The sequence below is a fragment of the Pelodiscus sinensis genome, chromosome 28 (assembly GCF_049634645.1).
Source record: "Pelodiscus sinensis isolate JC-2024 chromosome 28, ASM4963464v1, whole genome shotgun sequence".
NCBI lineage: Eukaryota > Metazoa > Chordata > Testudines > Trionychidae > Pelodiscus > Pelodiscus sinensis.
Genome location: NC_134738.1, coordinates 3,497,542 through 3,515,539, shown reverse-complemented (window position 1 = coordinate 3,515,539; position 17,998 = coordinate 3,497,542). Strand labels below are relative to the sequence as shown.

The window sequence follows — 17,998 nt, the reverse complement described above, 5'->3', positions numbered from 1 at the left end:
CTAGTTATAAGCTATGACTGTAAGCAATGTATTGACCTCGTTTTTATGTCATTATTGTAGTCCCTAGAGACCGACCTAGAATGGGGCCCAGTTGTGTTAGGTGCTGTGTATACACATAATAAGAGACAGGTCATACAGTCCCAAGAGATAAGGCAGATAAAGGGTTAAGGGCCGGGGAAGAGCAGAGTGGTTAGTGCATTGCAAATAATGTTGCAATTTTGCAGTTGATTGCCCATTTATTAACACATTCGGAGTGTGTCTACACAGCAGCGTTCTTTTGGAATAATAGAGTGCGCGTCTACGCTACAAACCTTGATTTCGAAATAAGGTCGAGCTGGCGGACTCATGGTAACCCTCATTTCATGAGGAGTAAGGGAAGTGGAAGGAAGAGTGTTCTTCCTTCGACTTCCTGCTGGGCAGACAGCGCCAAAAGCTGACTTAAGCGTTGCAATTGACATAGCTGAAGTTGCGTCCCCGCAACGTAGACATACTCTCACTGAACATGTATTAACCCTTTGCAAACTGTTTACCGATGTCCCCTCCTCAGAAAGTCTGACTGAAACACAGTCGAGCCAGCTGTTTTTTGCCCCGGTTTACCTTTTTCTGCACCCACCCTGCTCCCTTCCCATCACAGGTTCTCAACATCTACCCAGCCTCTGAAGCGCCTGCCTGTTCTGCCGGCACGAGGCAGCATGGCCACAATGGCCATGTGTGTGTGCGCTCACCCATGAACATCAGCCGGGGCGTGGGAATCCTTGTTTAAAAGTGTCTCGCTAACAAAACTCTGCAGGGCTGTGCGGGACGGCTCTCTTCCCCTGGGGGTGTTGGAGAGTGCTGGCTTCATGGGGAGCTGGTGTCGTTAATTAGTGCTTCCAGAAACGAGGAGAGTGGGAAGATTAATTTGTGCTGATTAGCTCCAGCGGAAACCCAAGGTTGCCATGATCAGTTGGATGAGTGTGTCTGAGAGGGCACCGGGCCTGTGTGCTCGAGGGGGGAGGAATGAAAAGGGACAAAGGGGCTTGCCCCGGTGTAGAGTGGAAGGAACTCCACTGTACCCATGGGGCAGGATTTAGCACTCAGCCCCACTGATCTGAGGCCTGTGGGGTAGGACGGGTGTGAGGGCAGAATCAGAAAGCCCTGGGGAGCATAAGGGAGGGTGTGGGCAGGGACTTCAAGTGGCCTCCCTCAAAATTACTTCCTGTCCCAGGCTGTGATGAAATGGGCTCGCCTCTGGAGATGCCTCCAGGGTGCAGAATGTCTCAGCGTCCGTCCATGCTTGGAACATACTCGGGGTGACTCATCTGTCCTGCTGCCCAGGCTGCTGTAGTCATGCTCTGTTTTTAGTGGGGCTGCCTCCAGGAGTGTTACCACGGGGCTGGCTCTTGAAGCTGGAAATCAACCTCCTCCTAGGCAGCGGTGAAAGTAGCTTAGCATGTCTTACCAGTGCGGTTCTAGTGCAGCCTGGGTCCCTGCCAGCTCCTTCCATAGCTCCCTGCTGGCTTTTGCTCAGCCAGCTCTTGCTGGAGCTGTGCACCAGGGTGCACCCACGTCCTTTCCCCTCTGCATGTAGGTACAAGTGTGGCCGTACCCAGAGTGTAGCACACGAGCATGAGAGGGGTAGGACACAGCTCCCTGGGGATAAAGGGTTGTGTTGCCAACCAGAGTATGGGGGGAGGGAGTGGATGCTCTGCAGAACTTCTGCCCAGCTGCCGATCACTAGTGCAGGCAGGATTTGCGCAAGTGCAGCACAAGTTGTCCAACTGCCTCTATGGCTCAGAACCCCTGTGCAGACGGGACCTCAGTTGACTTCCAGCCGGGTGGTTTAGGGTGGGCTGGGCTGAAGCAGGGAAGCACTTGGATGCAGAGCAGCTGGGATGCATGGGGTGAGCCATGCCCTTGCGGGGTCATTGGGGTGTATCCAGCTCCCATCCCAGTAACAATAACAAGGGATAGAGCACAGTGCACACTTTACCAGCCCCTTGCAGCCGAAGCTGTGGCCGGGCACCTAGGATTGGCTCTGTGGTGTGCGTTGAATCATAGAATAATAGGACTGGAAGGGACCTCGAGAGGTCATCGAGTCCAGCCTCCCACCCTCAAGGCAGGACCAAGCCCGTCTACACCATCCCTGACAGATGTCTATCTAACCTGTTCTTAAATATCTCCAGAGAGGGAGATTCCACCACCTCCCTTGGCAATTTATTCCAATATTTGACCACCCTGACAGTTAGGAATTTTTTCCTAATGTCCAATCTAAACCTCCCCTGCTGCACTTTAAGCCCATTACTCCTTGTCCTGTCCTCAGAAACCAAGAGGAACAAATTTTCTCCTTCCTCCTTGTGACACCCTTTTAGATATTTGAAAACCGCTAGCATGTCCCCCCTTAATCTTCTTTTTTCCAAACTAAACAAGCCCAGTTCATGAAGCCTGGCTTCATAGGTCATGTTCTCTAGACCTTTAATCATTCTTGTCGCTCTTCTCTGTACCTTTTCCAATTTCTCCACATCTTTCTTGAAATGTGGCGCCCAGAACTGGACACAGTACTCCAGCTGAGGCCTAACTAGTGCAGAGTAGAGCGGCAGAATGACTTCACGAGTTTTGCTTACAACACACCTGTTGATACAACCTAGAATCATATTTGCTTTTTTTGTAACAGCGTCACACTGTTGACTCATATTCAACTTGTGGTCCACTATGACCCCTAGATCCCTTTCCGCCATGCTCCTTCCTAGACAGTCGCTTCCCATCTTGTATGTATGGAACTGATTGTTCCTTCCTAAGTGGAGCACTTTGCATTTCTCTTTATTAAACTTCATCCTGTTTACCTCTGACCATTTCTCTAACTTGCTAAGGTCATTTTGAATTATGTCCCTATCCTCCAAAGAAGTTGCAACCCCACCCAGTTTGGTATCATCTGCAAACTTAATAAGCGTACTCTCTATCCCAATATCTACATCATTAATAAAGATATTGAACAGTATGGGTCCCAAAACAGACCCTTGCGGAACTCCACTTGTTATCCCTTTCCAGCAGGATTTAGCACCATTAACAACAACTCTCTGACTACGGTTATCCAGCCAATTATGGACCTTTAATCATTCTTGTCGCAAGGCAGTGGGGTTTTGTTCTATGCTGGGGGAAGGTGCTGGATTGACCGCCCTGCCCCCCAGAAGTCTTCAGCCCTGACCTGGAGGGAGGGTGCGAATAGCTGAGACTAGCAAGAGGCGTCATTGTCGGATGCTCCTAAAGTGACGACCGGCTTGACTTTTCTAGCCCTGGCTTCTGCACTGGAAGCCCAAGCCATGTTTAACTGTGCGCTTTCGTACAGTACAAGGGAATCCCAGTGCTCTGATCGCTGAGCCCACTTCTGCCATGCAGATGAACCCCCAGGAGAGGAGCCGGAAGCTCCTTCAATCCTTGGCCTCGCTGCTGAGACCGCTTGGTAACACGGACAATTCTCCGCTGTCCCGAGAACCCCACCGTGTTTCACATGAGCCACGGATTAGCCGTTAGCTGGCTGCCCCGTGCAGGCTGTGCTGACTTGGATTTACCAGTAGCTCATCCTCCTGCTCAGACCCGAGGGTGTTTGCGTGACTGGCCTGTGGTCTTGCGCCCCTCTGATGTGCAGCCAAAGTCCTCCTGCTCCTCCTCCATGCTGAGCAAAGTGAGAGAGACGAAAACAAGGATACTTGCCGGGAATTAACATAGCCATGTGGTCTCCAGTCTTCAGCTCGTGGAGTCTGGCTAGCAGTGAGGGAAAGCCACCCACATTACCTGCTTGGCAAGCCTGGAAGAGCTGCTTCGTAGCTCAGAGAGGGGCTGCTCTGCTGTCATATTCGTGCAAGCGGCTGAAATTCAGGGATTAGAACGGAAGCCATGCACCAGCTGTGCCCCACTCTTTGGCGGGTACAGGTGGTGCACAGGCCTTTGCACGTGGGGGAAATGTCGCACCTTGTGAACCACAGTGGGGAGCAAGCTGATTTCTGCATGGGGCAGAATGTATGAAACTAATGGCTGTGCGAGTGAAAAGAAGCATTGATGGTATGGTGAGCGTCAATCCCTGATTTTGCCATTGGCCTGCTGGGTGACCACTGGCAAGTCACCACCCTTCTGTGCCTCAGTTTCCCCATATGTAAAAAATAGATGATGATCCTGACCTCCTTTGCAAAACTTTTGAGATCTCAAGCTGAAAAAACTCTATCATCAGAGCTAGGAATTAATGTTGTTCTCTCTCCTTTCCTTCAGGCAGTCTCTTTTTCCTATCCATTCTGGCAGCTCCCTGAGTGCTTATTCTTTCATGGCATGTCCTTGCTCTTGCTTATACTAATTTGATGCCTTTTTCAACCAGGTATGGCGAGAAGGGGAAAGCCATCAGAATCGAAAAGGTCATCTATACAGGGAAGGAAGGCAAAAGCTCCCGGGGCTGTCCGATCGCTAAGTGGGTAAGTGCCAGCCGTCTCGGCCAAGAATGATTTCCCAAGTCTTCTGTCATCTGAGCGTGCTCTCAGAGTCGCCTTGCGCTTTGGAGCGATGCGGGGGGGGGGAGGAGGGGATCAGAAAACATCTAATGATAGAGGTGCTCAGATCCATCATCATGGGCATAGAATAAACGAATGGAGGAGAGATGCAGAGAAGAACACAGTCCATCAGCAGGCGGGATATTTTTGTTGGTCTTACATTCAGAAACGTTAGAAAGCTTTCTCTTAACTCCGCTCCGTCTGTCTCATTTCATTTCATTTGTGTAATTTGCCCATCTGATCTCATTTATTGGCTCTAATTTATCTGTTGAAACTGATGTGATCTATTTTTTGTTAATCTGATCGGTATCTAATCTGTGCAATCTAATCTGTTTGATCTAAAACAGTTCTCTAATTTGAGCTAGTCTGTCTAATCTACTCTAATCTGTTTGAGCTGCGTTCATAATCTAATTATGGTGAGGAGGATGGTCGAAACACTGGACTGGCATTAACTGATCTCGGTCCAGTTTGTTTTCCATTTTCTCCAGTCCTCTTTCAGAGCGCTACCCTCCAGTTAGAAACAAATGATCGTCTTGATCCAAGAACCGCTGGATGAAATCCTAGGGCTGACGTTATGCTGTAGGTCAGACTAGATAAGCAAATTGTTCCATTCTGGATTTAAAAATTCAGTGAAGTCATTTATCTCTCTGGGTCCCCTCTTTGAAATGGGGATAACAGTGCTCCTTTTGTGAGTCTTCTCTGTTTCGATTGTAAGTTCTTTGCAGTAGTGACTGTCTTGCACTGTTTGCATGTATAGTTTAGTTGGCACTTCCAGGTGAGACGGATACAATTATTAACAATTCAATCTGCTGTAATTTATCTAGCTATTTGTATCCCTCTTGTCACCATGGTATCCGGGCAGCTCTTCCCTCTCCTCTCTGTAGTGTGCCTCCCCATCTCCACTTATCCCTTTAACCACCATCCTCTCTTTCCTTGCCCCACATGGTCCTTCTCTCTGCCTGCAGCAGGGATGTAAAATCCCATTTAATTAGTTAACTGTTTGAACTTTATGTTTAACCGGTTAACCAATTAAACAGGGAACGGCCCTCCTGCTGCGGGTGGGGGCTGCTCTCACCCGGCTGCAGCACCTCCGCCTATGGCAGGCCCTGTGGGGCTAGAGCAGCCCCTTGCCTGTGGCAGGCAGGAGGCTGCTTCAGTCTCCACTGGTTAACCTTTCACACCCCTTGCTCGGAGGATGGCAGCCAGCTGGACATGGATTGGCTCTTCTGCGCTGTCCAGCAGCCACCGTGAAATGGTAAATCTGTACATGGGGAGGTCAGAGGAAACCAACCCATCTCCAGCGCCTGATCTCACAGCCAGTGACCTGCTCCGCAGGGCCATCCGCCGGCGAGCAGAAGCTCTGAGCGGCAGGGGAGACTTTCATGAGCGCGATGGGGCCTGTTTTTGTGCATCACGTTTTAGCTGTGCTGCGCCGGAGAGGCCTGCTTTTGTCCTGCTGAGTAGTAGCTGCTCCCACAGCAGACCCTGGGGAGCTCAGGGCATGCAGGGCTGTTACTGCGATGAAGTCCAATGAGCCAGTGTTAGGGTCTGGGTACCAGCAAAAGCTACCCATGGTGAGTTCCTGTTCCCAAGTTAGCTTGAATGCATCTAGCTGGGGTACCAGCGGCAGTGTAAACAGCACAGTCTGGACTAGAGAGCCTGGCACGCTCTGAAGTGCACCCTATCCTGTTCCACTGCTGTAGTCCCCTTCGCTAGCTGGATTGGGGTGGGGCAGCATGTGCACCTCTCTGGTTGTATAGCTCTACCCTCGGCTGATTCCAGAGAAGGATCAAATGAATTCATCAGGTTAAACCCTACCCCACGGGTTGCGCACTGCTGTGTTAGAACATAAGAACAGCCAGACTGGGTCAGACCGAAGGTCCCTCAAGCCCAGTGTCCTGTCTGCCCACAGTGGCCAGTGCCAGGTGCCCCAGAGGAAGGGAACACAACAGGTAATCCTCTTGTGATCCCCCTCCTGTCACCTACCTCCAAACAAACAGAGGCCAGGGACACCATTCCTACCTACCCTGGCTAATAGCCATCGATGGACCTAACCTCCATGAATGTATCTAGCTCTTTTTTGCACCCTGTTAAAGTCCTAGCCTTCACCACATCCTCTGGCAAGGAGTTCCACAGGTTGACTGTGCGCTGAGTGAAGAAAAACTTCCTTTTGTTGGTTTTAAACCTGCTGCCTATTAATTTTCATTTGGTGACCCCTAGTTCTTATATTGTGGGAATAAGTAAATAACTTTTCCTTATTCACTTTTTCTACACCAGTCATGATTTTATAGACCTCTATCATATCTCCCCTTAGCTTCCTCTTTTCCAAGCTAGGAAATTCAAGCTGAGCTCCAAATCAGCTGCTTGGGTTTGGTTAATTTGCACGTGCCACACTGTACAGAACATCACCCGCAGGGATCTGTGGCTGGAGGTGGAATTCATGCCCGGGCCTGTGCTTCTTTGGGGATCCTGCTGCATTTTGCAGGGTCTCAGACATTTCCATTCTAGACACTGCTGAGCCCTGGAGACTGGAGAAGGCCAGGGGAATGCAGAAGTGGAGGAGGGGCCTGATGGGTGGACGGAGGGAGTGGAGAAGTCTCAGACTGTGGAAGAAGTTATGGAAATGGATTGAACCGTGTGGTGCTTTAAATAACACAGCCGGATTCAGATCTCATTGGCAACTGTATAATCCGGAGTAAATTTGCTGAAGGCAGTGGAGTTACATCGTGGTAGCTGAGACCAGAATCTGGCCCCATGTCCTCACGTGTAGAGGATTTAAGGGTCTGATTCATTCCTCGATGACATGTGTATAAATCTGGCTTAGCCCCTTCAAAAGCCACTGGAGATGCCTTGGGGTGAGATCAGAAGCAGCCCGACTGGTTTCTAGTGGCTCAGCCTTGGAGCTTGTCTCTCGGGGGTTACAAGGAAGTCGAGCAACCTAGGTCCTGCTAGGAGGTCCGGCCAAGTCGGGACAGTTCTTTGCAGTCTGTGTGTAAGAGTCCACCCGTGGGTGTGTCTCTCGCTCTGCCGGGAGAGGGACTGGGCCGAGCAGGTGTCCAGTAAAGGCCACATTGCCAGGAGGGCTGCACAGGGCGACCGGGGCACTTCCAGGATTTGTCTGAGCGTGCTGGGTGGAGACACTCAAGAGAGGCCGATAGGAGCCCCCGGGGAACATATGGCAGGAGATAACAGTGGCTCAACAGGGACCAAGCGGCACAGTGCCCTGGGCGGGGGCAGCTGGCTCGGGGTGGGGGTGGGGAGACGGGACGGGACATGAAGGACTTGAGATCGAAGGACAAAGTCGTTACAAGATCAAATCTGTTGAACAGCTGGGCCGTGCTGCTGGCCAAGGGGTCTCCCTAGGAGGCCTCGGCACATGGGCCCCATTAGCTGAGTTGAGCGGCTGCTTCTCAGTCCTTTCCATTGTGTTCTGAAGCAGGGAAGGTGCAGTCCTACCGAGGTCAGGGGGATGTGCCCCGATGTCTGGGGGCGGAGGGGGCGGGGCAGCTGTACTTCGATGTCAGGGTAGGATGCTGTGCAGCTGTACCCCGAAGTCAGGGGTGGGAAAGGAAAGTCAAGTTTGGATGTTATCCATGTCCGGGAGGCCGGCTCATAGATTCCTTTCAGAGCATTTTTAAACCCTTTTTTTGCTGGTGCGAGGGGACAGAAAAAAGTAATTTCTCCCCTGAGGTCCTTGCACTTTTGTGCGGAAACACCGAACCGTGCGCACGCACCTGTGTGTGGTGGAGATGTTCAGGATTCAAACAGCCCCAGACACTGCAGGTGGAGTGGGATGAGGGGGGGAGGGGGTCACTGGTGTTTCCATAAAACATGGAAACCTCCCCAGAGGCAGATGCAGCTGAAAGGCAAGTGTGTTTCCTTCGCCAGGACCCTGTGAGGGCCAGTCCTTGGCTCAGAGACCTGGCTGGGGCTTGGAGCTGCTCCAGGAAGCAGTGCCGGTGTATTGGTAGGAAGTAGCTGCGTCACTGCTGGGCGGCTGCCCCCAGCCAGGTGTAGTTGCCGCCTTTGGGGTTGAGACGTGCAGGAGCCCTGGTGGCTCGTGGCGACGCTGTGAGGGGATGTGGGTTAGAGACAAGGCCGGGGGGCGTGAAAGCAGCCGGCGTGAGGAATTCCCCGCGGCCTGAGGCAAACAAGTGAGCGAGCGCCAGGATGTGAGAGTAGCAGCTTGTGCAACGGACCAGCCGAAGTGGAAGTGAAAGGCCGGGGCTGAGTAGGCCACTCAAGCCTTGTCTACGTGAGGGAAATTTTGCAGAATTTCCCACTGCTGCTAACCCCCGCTCAGCTCTGCAGCTGCACGCGCCCTGCTCAGAGCAGCCTGGCTAGATGGGTGGATCCTGGCTCCCGGGGCTCAGAGGGAGCATTGCTATTGATGTTGTTGTGGCCAGGATTGCACTCTTGAGGCTTAAAAGGCAGGGACCTGGGCTAGGGCACTCGCCTGGAAAGGGCAGAGTGGTGGGTTCAAGTTCAGACGAAGGCTTCCAGGATTGGCTTATGTATATTGATAGGGAGAGTCACACATTTGTCTCTTGCGCTTGGGGCCGCTGGTCTGTTCATTCCTCAGGGGAGCTTTGCCCAGGTAGGGACCTGTGTATTCTTCCTCAAAATGTTTTCCTCCCTCTCCCACAAAAAGCTAATTTTCTGAAACCTAAACTGTTTGAAGTCAGCATTGGTAGAGCCCTACGTGCATATAAAATTTGGATCTGCATCCAATGCGCCAATTGGTTAGATAATCACGTTACAATGTTAGGACTGGTTAGTTAAATGTAAGTAGAATGATTGGTTACGGGTTAGCAGTTGAGAATGTTACTGTATAAATTGGGGGCAAACAGGAAGTAAGTTGAAAAAAGGGGGAAAAGGAAACTGGATTCATGGTTGTGGGAAGTGAACCCCAGTAAACATCGCATCGTCTGCCTCTCCAGACTTCAGCTATTGCTGTTCTCTCTTCTCATGAGAGGGACCAGGAACATGGGAGGCTGACGGGAGAAGCCCTCTAACAAAAGGCGATGGATTGAGAACCCCAAGGAATCTAGTTCTGTTCACCTACTGGGTGTTAATAGCACAGGCTTGTCTGTACAACCCCCGTGGGACAGTGCCCTCCTGGGTGTGGCTCAGCATTGGAGAGACCCCTCAGAAAGGGAGGTTCAGTTTGCACAGACCATTTAGTCCTGAGATTGCGGCTTCTGACCACTGAGGTGCAGCGTGGCCCAGTAGGACAAGTTTTATTCCCAGCATCACCCATCTGTGCTGCCATATGCTAGTCACAGCACTGCCCTGTGCTTTTCTGTCTCTTTCCATCCTGTGTCTTGTCTGACTGGAAGCTCTTTGGTGGAGCCAGCACTGTCTCTTGCTAGAGGTTTGTATAGCTCCTAGCACCATGCACCCTGATCTCGGTGGGATACGAGGGATGAGGGTAGTACCGCTGTTCATAGTCAGAGGTGTGACTGTCGGTCACTACTGAGCAGATCTGAGGGTTGACTATCCCGTTGCTAGGCCCTGATGAGAAGGGCTTGCGAGCTCGTCCTACACACTGCTGGCAAAAGCAAGAAGGAACCTGAGTGTCTGAGAGCTGTTGGCTCCAGATGTTTACCGTGGACATGGCTTCCTGTCACCACCCTTGCCTTCCACCATTGACTGTACATGGCTGCTTTCCAGGTGATCCGGAGGCACAACCAAGAGGAGAAGCTGCTGTGCTTGGTGCGGCACCGAGCCGGTCACCACTGCCAGAACGCGGTCATCATCATTTTAATCCTGGCCTGGGAGGGCATCCCTCGCACCCTGGGTGACACGCTGTACCAGGAGCTCACGGACACGCTCACTAAATATGGAAACCCCACCAGCCGCAGATGCGGCCTCAACGATGAGTAAGTTTCGATTGCGCTGCAGCTTGGGCACTGGGTGGGCTCCTGTCCGATTTCCCCTGCTAAGTAGGGCTGGGCCTTGCTTGGATGGGAGATCTTCCTGGGGCTCTTTCGGGCAGGTGACGTTCAACGTCAGCTGGGACCGCTGGTGCCAGAGTCTGGAGTCTTTCCGGGTGGCGCATCAACCCCAGGCCCTGGTGGCATGTGGACATTACAGATCTCACAGCGTTTTCTTTCTGCCAGGGCGCCGGTGCTAGTGGAACCCACGCGCCTTCCGGGAGTGATGCTCTGTCTCCTCTAGTAGCACCGGGACCACTTACAGAGAGAGAAGGAGTTTGCTCTACAGCCTTAGTTGAGAGCCAGCTGGCTTTTAGCTCAAGCGGTAGAGGCTCGTGCCCTACGCTCCAGAGGCCTCAGGTTCGATTCTGCCTGTCAGCATTACACTAGCAACAACCCTGCATAGGCTCTGTAATGTAACGCTGGACCCCTGGAAAGCTGTGGGATCCGGATCCCACGTATGGTATTTGGATGGAAACCGAGGGGAGATTTGAGCCCAAATCGGTTTCAGCTGAGGCTGTCTGCCCTGCAGCTGGGACACGTAAGTCCTGGCTGAGGTAGACATAGACATGCTACCGTTGATGGAGCTAGTGAGCCAGGGCTCTATGGGCAGCGACTTGGGCAAGCCACCCGAGTACAAGCCCATCTGAGATCCTAGGCACATGCTTGTGTCTAGCCTGAACTGCTGAACATGCTGCCCTTGCCACGCTGCTGTTTTTAGCCTGCTGGCTCATGTAAGTCTACCTGAGCTGGGAATCCTGCCAGCCAGCCAGAGAGGCAACAGCTAGAACAATGCCAGATCCCCAGTGAGGGGAACTCCTCCTTGCTTTTCTCTTGCAGCCGGACCTGTGCCTGTCAGGGCAAAGACCTCAACACCTGTGGTGCTTCTTTCTCCTTCGGCTGCTCCTGGAGCATGTACTTCAACGGATGCAAGTACGCCCGAAGCAAAACTCCCAGGAAGTTCAGACTGGTGGGGGACAATCCCAAAGAGGTGAGTGAGAGCCTGACCCCTGCCTGCCTGTTAACTCAAGAAGGGTCAGTTTTGCTGGGGAAAGGTGCGAGAGGTCGAAGCTGTTCATCAGTAGAGCCTGGCTTTATGTGTGGAAGGATACAAAAAGTAGTCCAAGCATTTCTGACATAGCCTCTCTGTTCAACATGTGGGGCGACATCCTGAGCCATGGCAAAACTCTCATTGTCTTTGGTGGAGCTAGGAGTTCGCCCTGGGGCTCTGCAGAGTACAGACGTGGTATAAAGCCACTCCGGTGAGGTGACCCAAACATGGTCCTGGGGTTACCTGCGCCAGGTGAGGCTTGAGGGCTCTGTTCTCTAGGAAGCAAAGTCAGAACAGGAACCAGCTGCTGAAAGCTAAAATCAGCAGAATGAAAGCTGAATAGAGGCGCGCATTCTTGACAGTGAAGGGATGTGGCCACTGGGACAGACCCCAGAGATGTGGTGGATTCCCCGTCGCTTGGAGTCTGTTGGGTGTCGCTGTCTATTCGGGATATTCTAGCGCAGCCGCAAGGGCTGGGGTTGGTGCAGGAACCTGGCTGAGGTTCTCTGGCCTGCACTAGGCAGGAGACCAGAGCAGGTGAGCCCTGAGGTCCCTTCTGGCCTACAGACCTGCAGCCTGCATAGCTCACGCATGAATTCTCCTCTCGTGAGCCATTCCCAGTGCGCTGAGGCTAACGCCCCATGCCCTGGTGCATTCGGGAGGAGACTCTGGAGAATGAACGTGCACTCTTTATTCCCTTTTCCAGGAGGAAGTGCTCAGAAACAGCTTTCAGGACTTGGCCACTGAAGTCGCTCCACTTTATAAGAGGCTTGCACCACAGGCCTATCAAAATCAGGTACCAAAGAAATCCGTTATTAGCAATACAGATCCCCTAGGTTAAGGCTATGTGGGGTCTGCTTGGATGACAATCCCTCCAGTGACTGCCCAGCCACAGTTCCGATGGGAGCGAACTCGAGGTGGGCACGAGGCCCAATCCCCCAGAAGGTTGTTGCAGTAGAGGTGAAAGTGGCAGTTACGATGCCCTTGTCGATAATGTTCTGTGGTCTTGAATGGCCTCTTGAGACCAGGCCCCATGTTAGTGCTGGGAGGGGGCGTTAAGCCGCTGTCCTGCCCTAGACTGAGCCCCACACTGGGCGTTTCATTCCCCCCCAGCAGTTCTCTAGCAGCGCAGAGCGAATTGAGCCTGATGCAGACCCCTGGGGATTTGGCTCTGTAATCAGGACCAGAGCCCCAAGCTAGGGACCCCAAAACATCTGTAACATCTGTGTGAATAAATTGGACTGGGCGGCAGTGGGGCCCTAGCACACATGATGTGCCAGGGCCCCACATTTCTCTCAATGGACTTTTCAGTCATAATAGTAGGCCTTGATCCACAAAGCCCATAAGCATTCACCTGCTTCAGAGAGCCACGATGCTTAAGGTCTAATTCTCATTCACACTGAAGTTTCTTTGCATCACTCTGGCCATACAGGGTCCGGCCACATTGCAATGAAAACCCAGCTCTGTGGGACCTGCTTATGGAATGGATGTTTCTAAGCCCACGCTGGAGCATCCGCACTGCAGTGTAACCCTGGGTTGTACCCAGACCTCACAGATGTGCTAGCCTGTCCATACTGTGCCCTGTGGACCATCTGACCCAGGTCTGCGGTTGGGGCTGCATCCACACCACAAAACAACAGGGCTTGGACCGGAGTCTTGGCAGGATTCAGGCTCTGACCCAGGGTCCTAGGACCAGGGTCCTGAGCGCCTACTGTCCAAATCAGGCTGATTTGCATGTGGACAGAAGGGCTTGAACTCCAAGCTGAGTACCTCAGTAACAGGGATCTTAACAGATGATGTCTCCTGGTTCTGGTTAACTGTTGGGAGCTGGAGCAACAACCTGCCTGCCTGTTGCAGCCCTGAGAGGGGCCCGACACCAACTCTGGTCACCTCGAGCAGCCCTTGTTCATGGCAAGCCTGGGCAACCCGCTGGCAGGGGCTGCTCCAGGCAACCAGAGCAGCCCCTGGGTGTGATGTGCCCGGGCCCGCAGCACACAGGGCTGGGCCTGAGCATCATTGCCTGAGGAGCTGGAGCAGCCCCCTTGCCTGTGCCCCCTTTAGTGAGTTAACTGATGAAACGTAACATGTAACTAGTTAACCGCTTCAATGGGATTTCACATCCCCACTCAGTAGGCGGGGTAGAGGTCCCCCAAACGGGTGTAAATGACAGGCAGTCTCCTCAGTGTGAAAGGGCCTCAGCCTCGCTGAGAATTGGGCCCCTAAATGTTTTGCTGGGCCGAAGCCAACATCAGCTGCTCTCAGCCTGCGGGGCACGAATGCCAGTGGACTCTCTCTCTGTTGTCTGGAGCATCACAGGTCACTTCCCAGGACCCTGACTCCAGCCCGTTACTGAGGGGGGTTTGCTCAGTAACGGGGACCTCCTCCTCCCTGCAAATGGGCAGGCTTCCACGTGGCATCGGAGTAACCGGGGCCGTCTCCGTCCCTTCGCGCAGGTTACAAACGAGGATATAGCAATAGACTGCAGGCTTGGGCTGAAGGAAGGCCGGCCGTTCTCTGGGGTGACCGCGTGTATGGACTTCTGTGCGCATGCCCACAAGGACCAGCATAACCTCTACAACGGATGCACGGTGGTAAGGAGGCATTTTCCTTCTTGACTTAGCGGAAGAGGCTGGGGAGGGCGCCCTTCTCTTGCCAGGTCATCGTGCCATTGGGTGAAAGGTGCCAGGGCTGTAGGATGGATGAAGCATGACAGCACCCCTCCGTGCTGTCCCATCTCTGCCCTGCAAGGACCACCCGGATGGGAGGAGTAGGCAGTGTGGCCTAGTGGAAAGTGCACTCAGGAGCCCTGGATTCTAGTCCCAGCACTGCTGCTGGGCAGCCTGGGGCAAGTCACTTCCCCTCTCTGCCATGTGTTATGTGGAGGGTGGGGCGGTGAGAAAAGTGCTGTGTCAGAGCCAGTCACGTGAGGCTGATGGGGCATGTGAGTGAGACACAGGGAGACTAAGAACTCCTAAAAGCCCTTCAGACAGAAACATTTGATCCCTATTTACCTGGGCTGCTTTGAGATCCAGGAGCTGGGGACAAAGTTAGACTGAGGATTTTAGGACAACGTTTGCTCAGCTGCCAAGGGGCTGTGGGCTAGATTGTTAGCCCAGTGTCGCTCCACTGAGGTCAATAGGGCTGTGTTTATTTGCATCAGCTGGGCCTGACCCCAGGTCTCAAACTCCAGGGTGTATTCGGACGCGGGTCTGCGAGTGCCAGCTGCTCCCTGCACTGGGGGAGGAGAGAACGGTCACTCACCTTTGCTGCACCTTCTGGAGCTGCCTCGAGCGTGGCTCGGACGTAGCGAGGCAGCATGTGCAGAGGGCTTTGAAGCTGGAAAGTGCTGCCATCTGCTAACGTACAGTATGTGCACCCCCACCCCGCTTTTTTCAGAGAGCCTGATTTCAGTGGCGGCACCTTTGAGTTTTGATTTAATTAGAAATTCCCATTCTGGAGAAGGAATTGTCTCTGCCCATCGAGGACTCTGTGATCCACAGCTGAAAGATCTGAGAGGCTACATGCTTAATTATAACCCCTCCTCCCCCCCAACACACACACTAAGTACAGTACCCAGTTACAAGCCAAGATAGCAGCTTTCACTTGAATCTAGCTCCGTAATTGCCTGAGAAAGTAGAAGGAACATCAAAGCCTTCCGATTAACGAGTTAATCTCTGTACAGTCCTTTGAAAACATCAGGGCTAGATAAAGGACAAGTGCTAATTACTATTATTAATTTGCTGTCATCACCAGCCGCAGCACCAAGATACATGGGATAATCCTGAGCCTCATGCCTGACAAACCCAGCAGAATTTTCTGGGAGGCAGTGCTGTGTAGTGATTGGAGCGAGGTTTCTGGGAAACCTCACACCTGGATGCTGTGACTCACTGTGGGTTATAGTCAGCCCTGTACAGAAAGTCTGCACCATTGAGCGAGCGCTTTGGGTTGACACTCTGAACAAGGATCATTTTCATCCTGCATGAGCTCAGGAAGCCGCTATGCGACAGGTTCCCTGGGGGCCATAAGCCCTTCCCATACAGTAATACGTGTAAACCCTTTAAAGTGAAGTGTGAGGCATTTTTATTTCGGTATAAAAGGCCCTTGATGGGGGAAGCTGGAAAATTTGTCCCTGGGTCGGGTTAAATTATTTGCACAAATAAGTCACTGAGGCTAAGTGAAAGCAGGAGAGGATACTAGATCGGCCACGTTATCCATATAAATCTGCGCTGGGCTACAGCAGTGGGCTTCACCACGAAGGCCTAGAGTCTATTGTGGCAGCGATGCTGAGTGCTGTTAAACAGCCCCAGAGGTGGCTGCGTTTCAGTGGGGGGCAGAGTACAATCCATATGTGAGGAGGAATCAAAGTGTCTTTGATGCTTTGGAATAAAGGTGCCGTTTATCGTGGGTGTGAATTACCCCCACGGGAGCCCAGATTCAGGAAGGCACTTAAGCACATGCTTCACTTTAACCATGTTCTTCTGTCCCATAGTCTTCAGTGCCCTTCCAGTGTAGAAATGCTTTCTGGGTGTACGTTGTTGATGCTTTAAAGGGGCTTTCGGCTTCCTGGCCAGTGGGTGACTCTCCCCTTTGCACCCCAGGTGTGCACCTTAACGAAGGAGGACAATCGGAGCATTGGGAAGATCCCTGAGGACGAACAGCTGCACGTCCTCCCGCTGTATAAAATGTCCACCACGGATGAGTTTGGCAGCGAGGAGAATCAGAACGCAAAGATGGGCAGCGGAGCCATTCAAGTGCTCACCTCCTTCCCCAGGGAGGTCAGGAAGCTGCCGGAGCCGGCCAAGTCCTGCCGGCAAAGACAACTGGAAGCCAAAAAGGCGGCCGCTGAGAAAAAGAAAATGCAGAAAGAGAAGCTGATCACCCCTGAGAAAATAAAGCAGGAAGCACTAGAAATCCCGACACTCCAGCAAAACCCAGGTAATGGGGACAGTTCTCTGCGTTGGCTGAGTGCTGGTATCTCAGGTGTGTTGCATTTTGCTGCCCTAGGATATTAATTCACCAGTGAGCTTCATAACAGGGATTCTCAACCCTTTTCTCTGAGACCCCCGCAGCATCCTGTAAAAACTCTACGGCCCACCTGGGCCACAGTAACTGGTTTACAATGTATACAAGCCAGGGCCTGTGTTAAGGGGTAGCAAGCAGGGAAGTTGCCTGGGGCCTCATTCTATGGGACCCCCTGGAAACTATATTGCTCAGCGACGAGGAGTCCTGTGGCACCTTATAGACTAACTGAAGTGTAGGAGCATAAGCTTTCGTGGGCAAAGACCCACGAAAGCTTATGCTCCTACACTTCAGTTAGTCTATAAGGTGCCATAGGACTCCTCGTCGCTTTTGCAGATTCAGACTAACACGGCTACCCCTCTGATATATTGCTCAGGTTTCAGCTTCAGACTCAAGTGGGGGAGGGGAGGTCAGCCAAGCGGTGGGGCTTTGGCTTTCTACCTTGGGCCCCAGGAAATCTAACGCTGGCCTTGCTTGGCAGCCCCCTTGAAACCTGCTTGCAGCCCCTCAGGGGGCTTCAGACCCTAGGCTGAGAATCACTGCTGTATAGCGAAGATCCTTTGTAGAGCATTATTTGAATTGCTCATCAGTTCACTCAACAGCACAGATCCTTTGTGGAGCCTGTTTTGTGTTGCACCAATGCTGTAGCTCGCCAGTACACTTCATGGCACACATTCTTCATGGTGCACAAGAATTCTGCCTTCCTAATGCCAGAGCCTGCCCCATCCCCTGGGAACTGGTGTTGGCCCCCAGCGGCTGCCTGGGGGGGGAGGCGCAGAAGGGGGCGGGTCACGAGCCCACCATCCTGGGATGCTTCAGAGCATTGATCCTTGTGTAGAATCTTGCTGTTACACTAGTGTAATATCTCGCAGCAGGAGTGTAAAAATAAAACATAAAAAACACTAACAGGGTAAGTGAAGGAAATTCGGCCAGTTCCACGTTAAATGGTCCTGTGGCTGCTGGCCCTGTGGGCTCCCGGTGTTAGCCAGGAGTTTAACGTGTTAGGTTAACCGATAAGATAATGCTCATTGGTTAACCAGTTAAACTCACATCCCTATCTCACAGTATGTTTCAGACCACAAATCTTGCCCACAGCTGGTTTTTTAATGCTATGCGTGTGGGGGTTTTATTTGGATCTTCTGTTTACCAGGACATGTAGCCTTTGCTGCAAGGCATGTAGCTTACAGAGCATTAACAATCAGAATGGCCAAGGCCTGCTCTCGAAGCAGCATTTGGCACAGCTATTCTCTGTAGCTCTGGTTGTACAGGCCGCTAGTTTAGGACCTCTAGTCACATAATAAACAATGTGTGAGGCATGGGGCAGTGATTGGCATGGAGAAGAGTCTCAGCTGGTATAGATCAGCATAGTTCCATGCACTGCAGTGGGGTGATGCTGATTTACACCAGCCGAATGCTCTAGTCCAGGGGAGGGGAACCTGAGGCCCCAGCTTGCCTGAATCCAGCCCCCTGAGGCTCAG

General features: G+C 52.4%; 1 protein-coding gene across 10 annotated transcripts in view; it reads left to right on the top strand.

The window, feature by feature from the left end:
• TET3 (tet methylcytosine dioxygenase 3) overlaps nucleotides 1–17,998 on the top strand; it is a 161,074-nt gene that overhangs the window by 132,225 nt on the left and 10,851 nt on the right. For all 10 annotated transcript variants that reach the window (XM_075910902.1, XM_075910904.1, XM_075910905.1 and 7 more), the window contains 6 exons: nucleotides 4,346–4,439; nucleotides 10,188–10,396; nucleotides 11,291–11,441; nucleotides 12,208–12,297; nucleotides 13,955–14,092; nucleotides 16,100–16,436. In XM_075910902.1, the coding sequence (XP_075767017.1) occupies nucleotides 4,346–4,439; nucleotides 10,188–10,396; nucleotides 11,291–11,441; nucleotides 12,208–12,297; nucleotides 13,955–14,092; nucleotides 16,100–16,436 (1,019 nt within the window). The remainder of the gene's footprint in view (nucleotides 1–4,345; nucleotides 4,440–10,187; nucleotides 10,397–11,290; nucleotides 11,442–12,207; nucleotides 12,298–13,954; nucleotides 14,093–16,099; nucleotides 16,437–17,998) is intronic.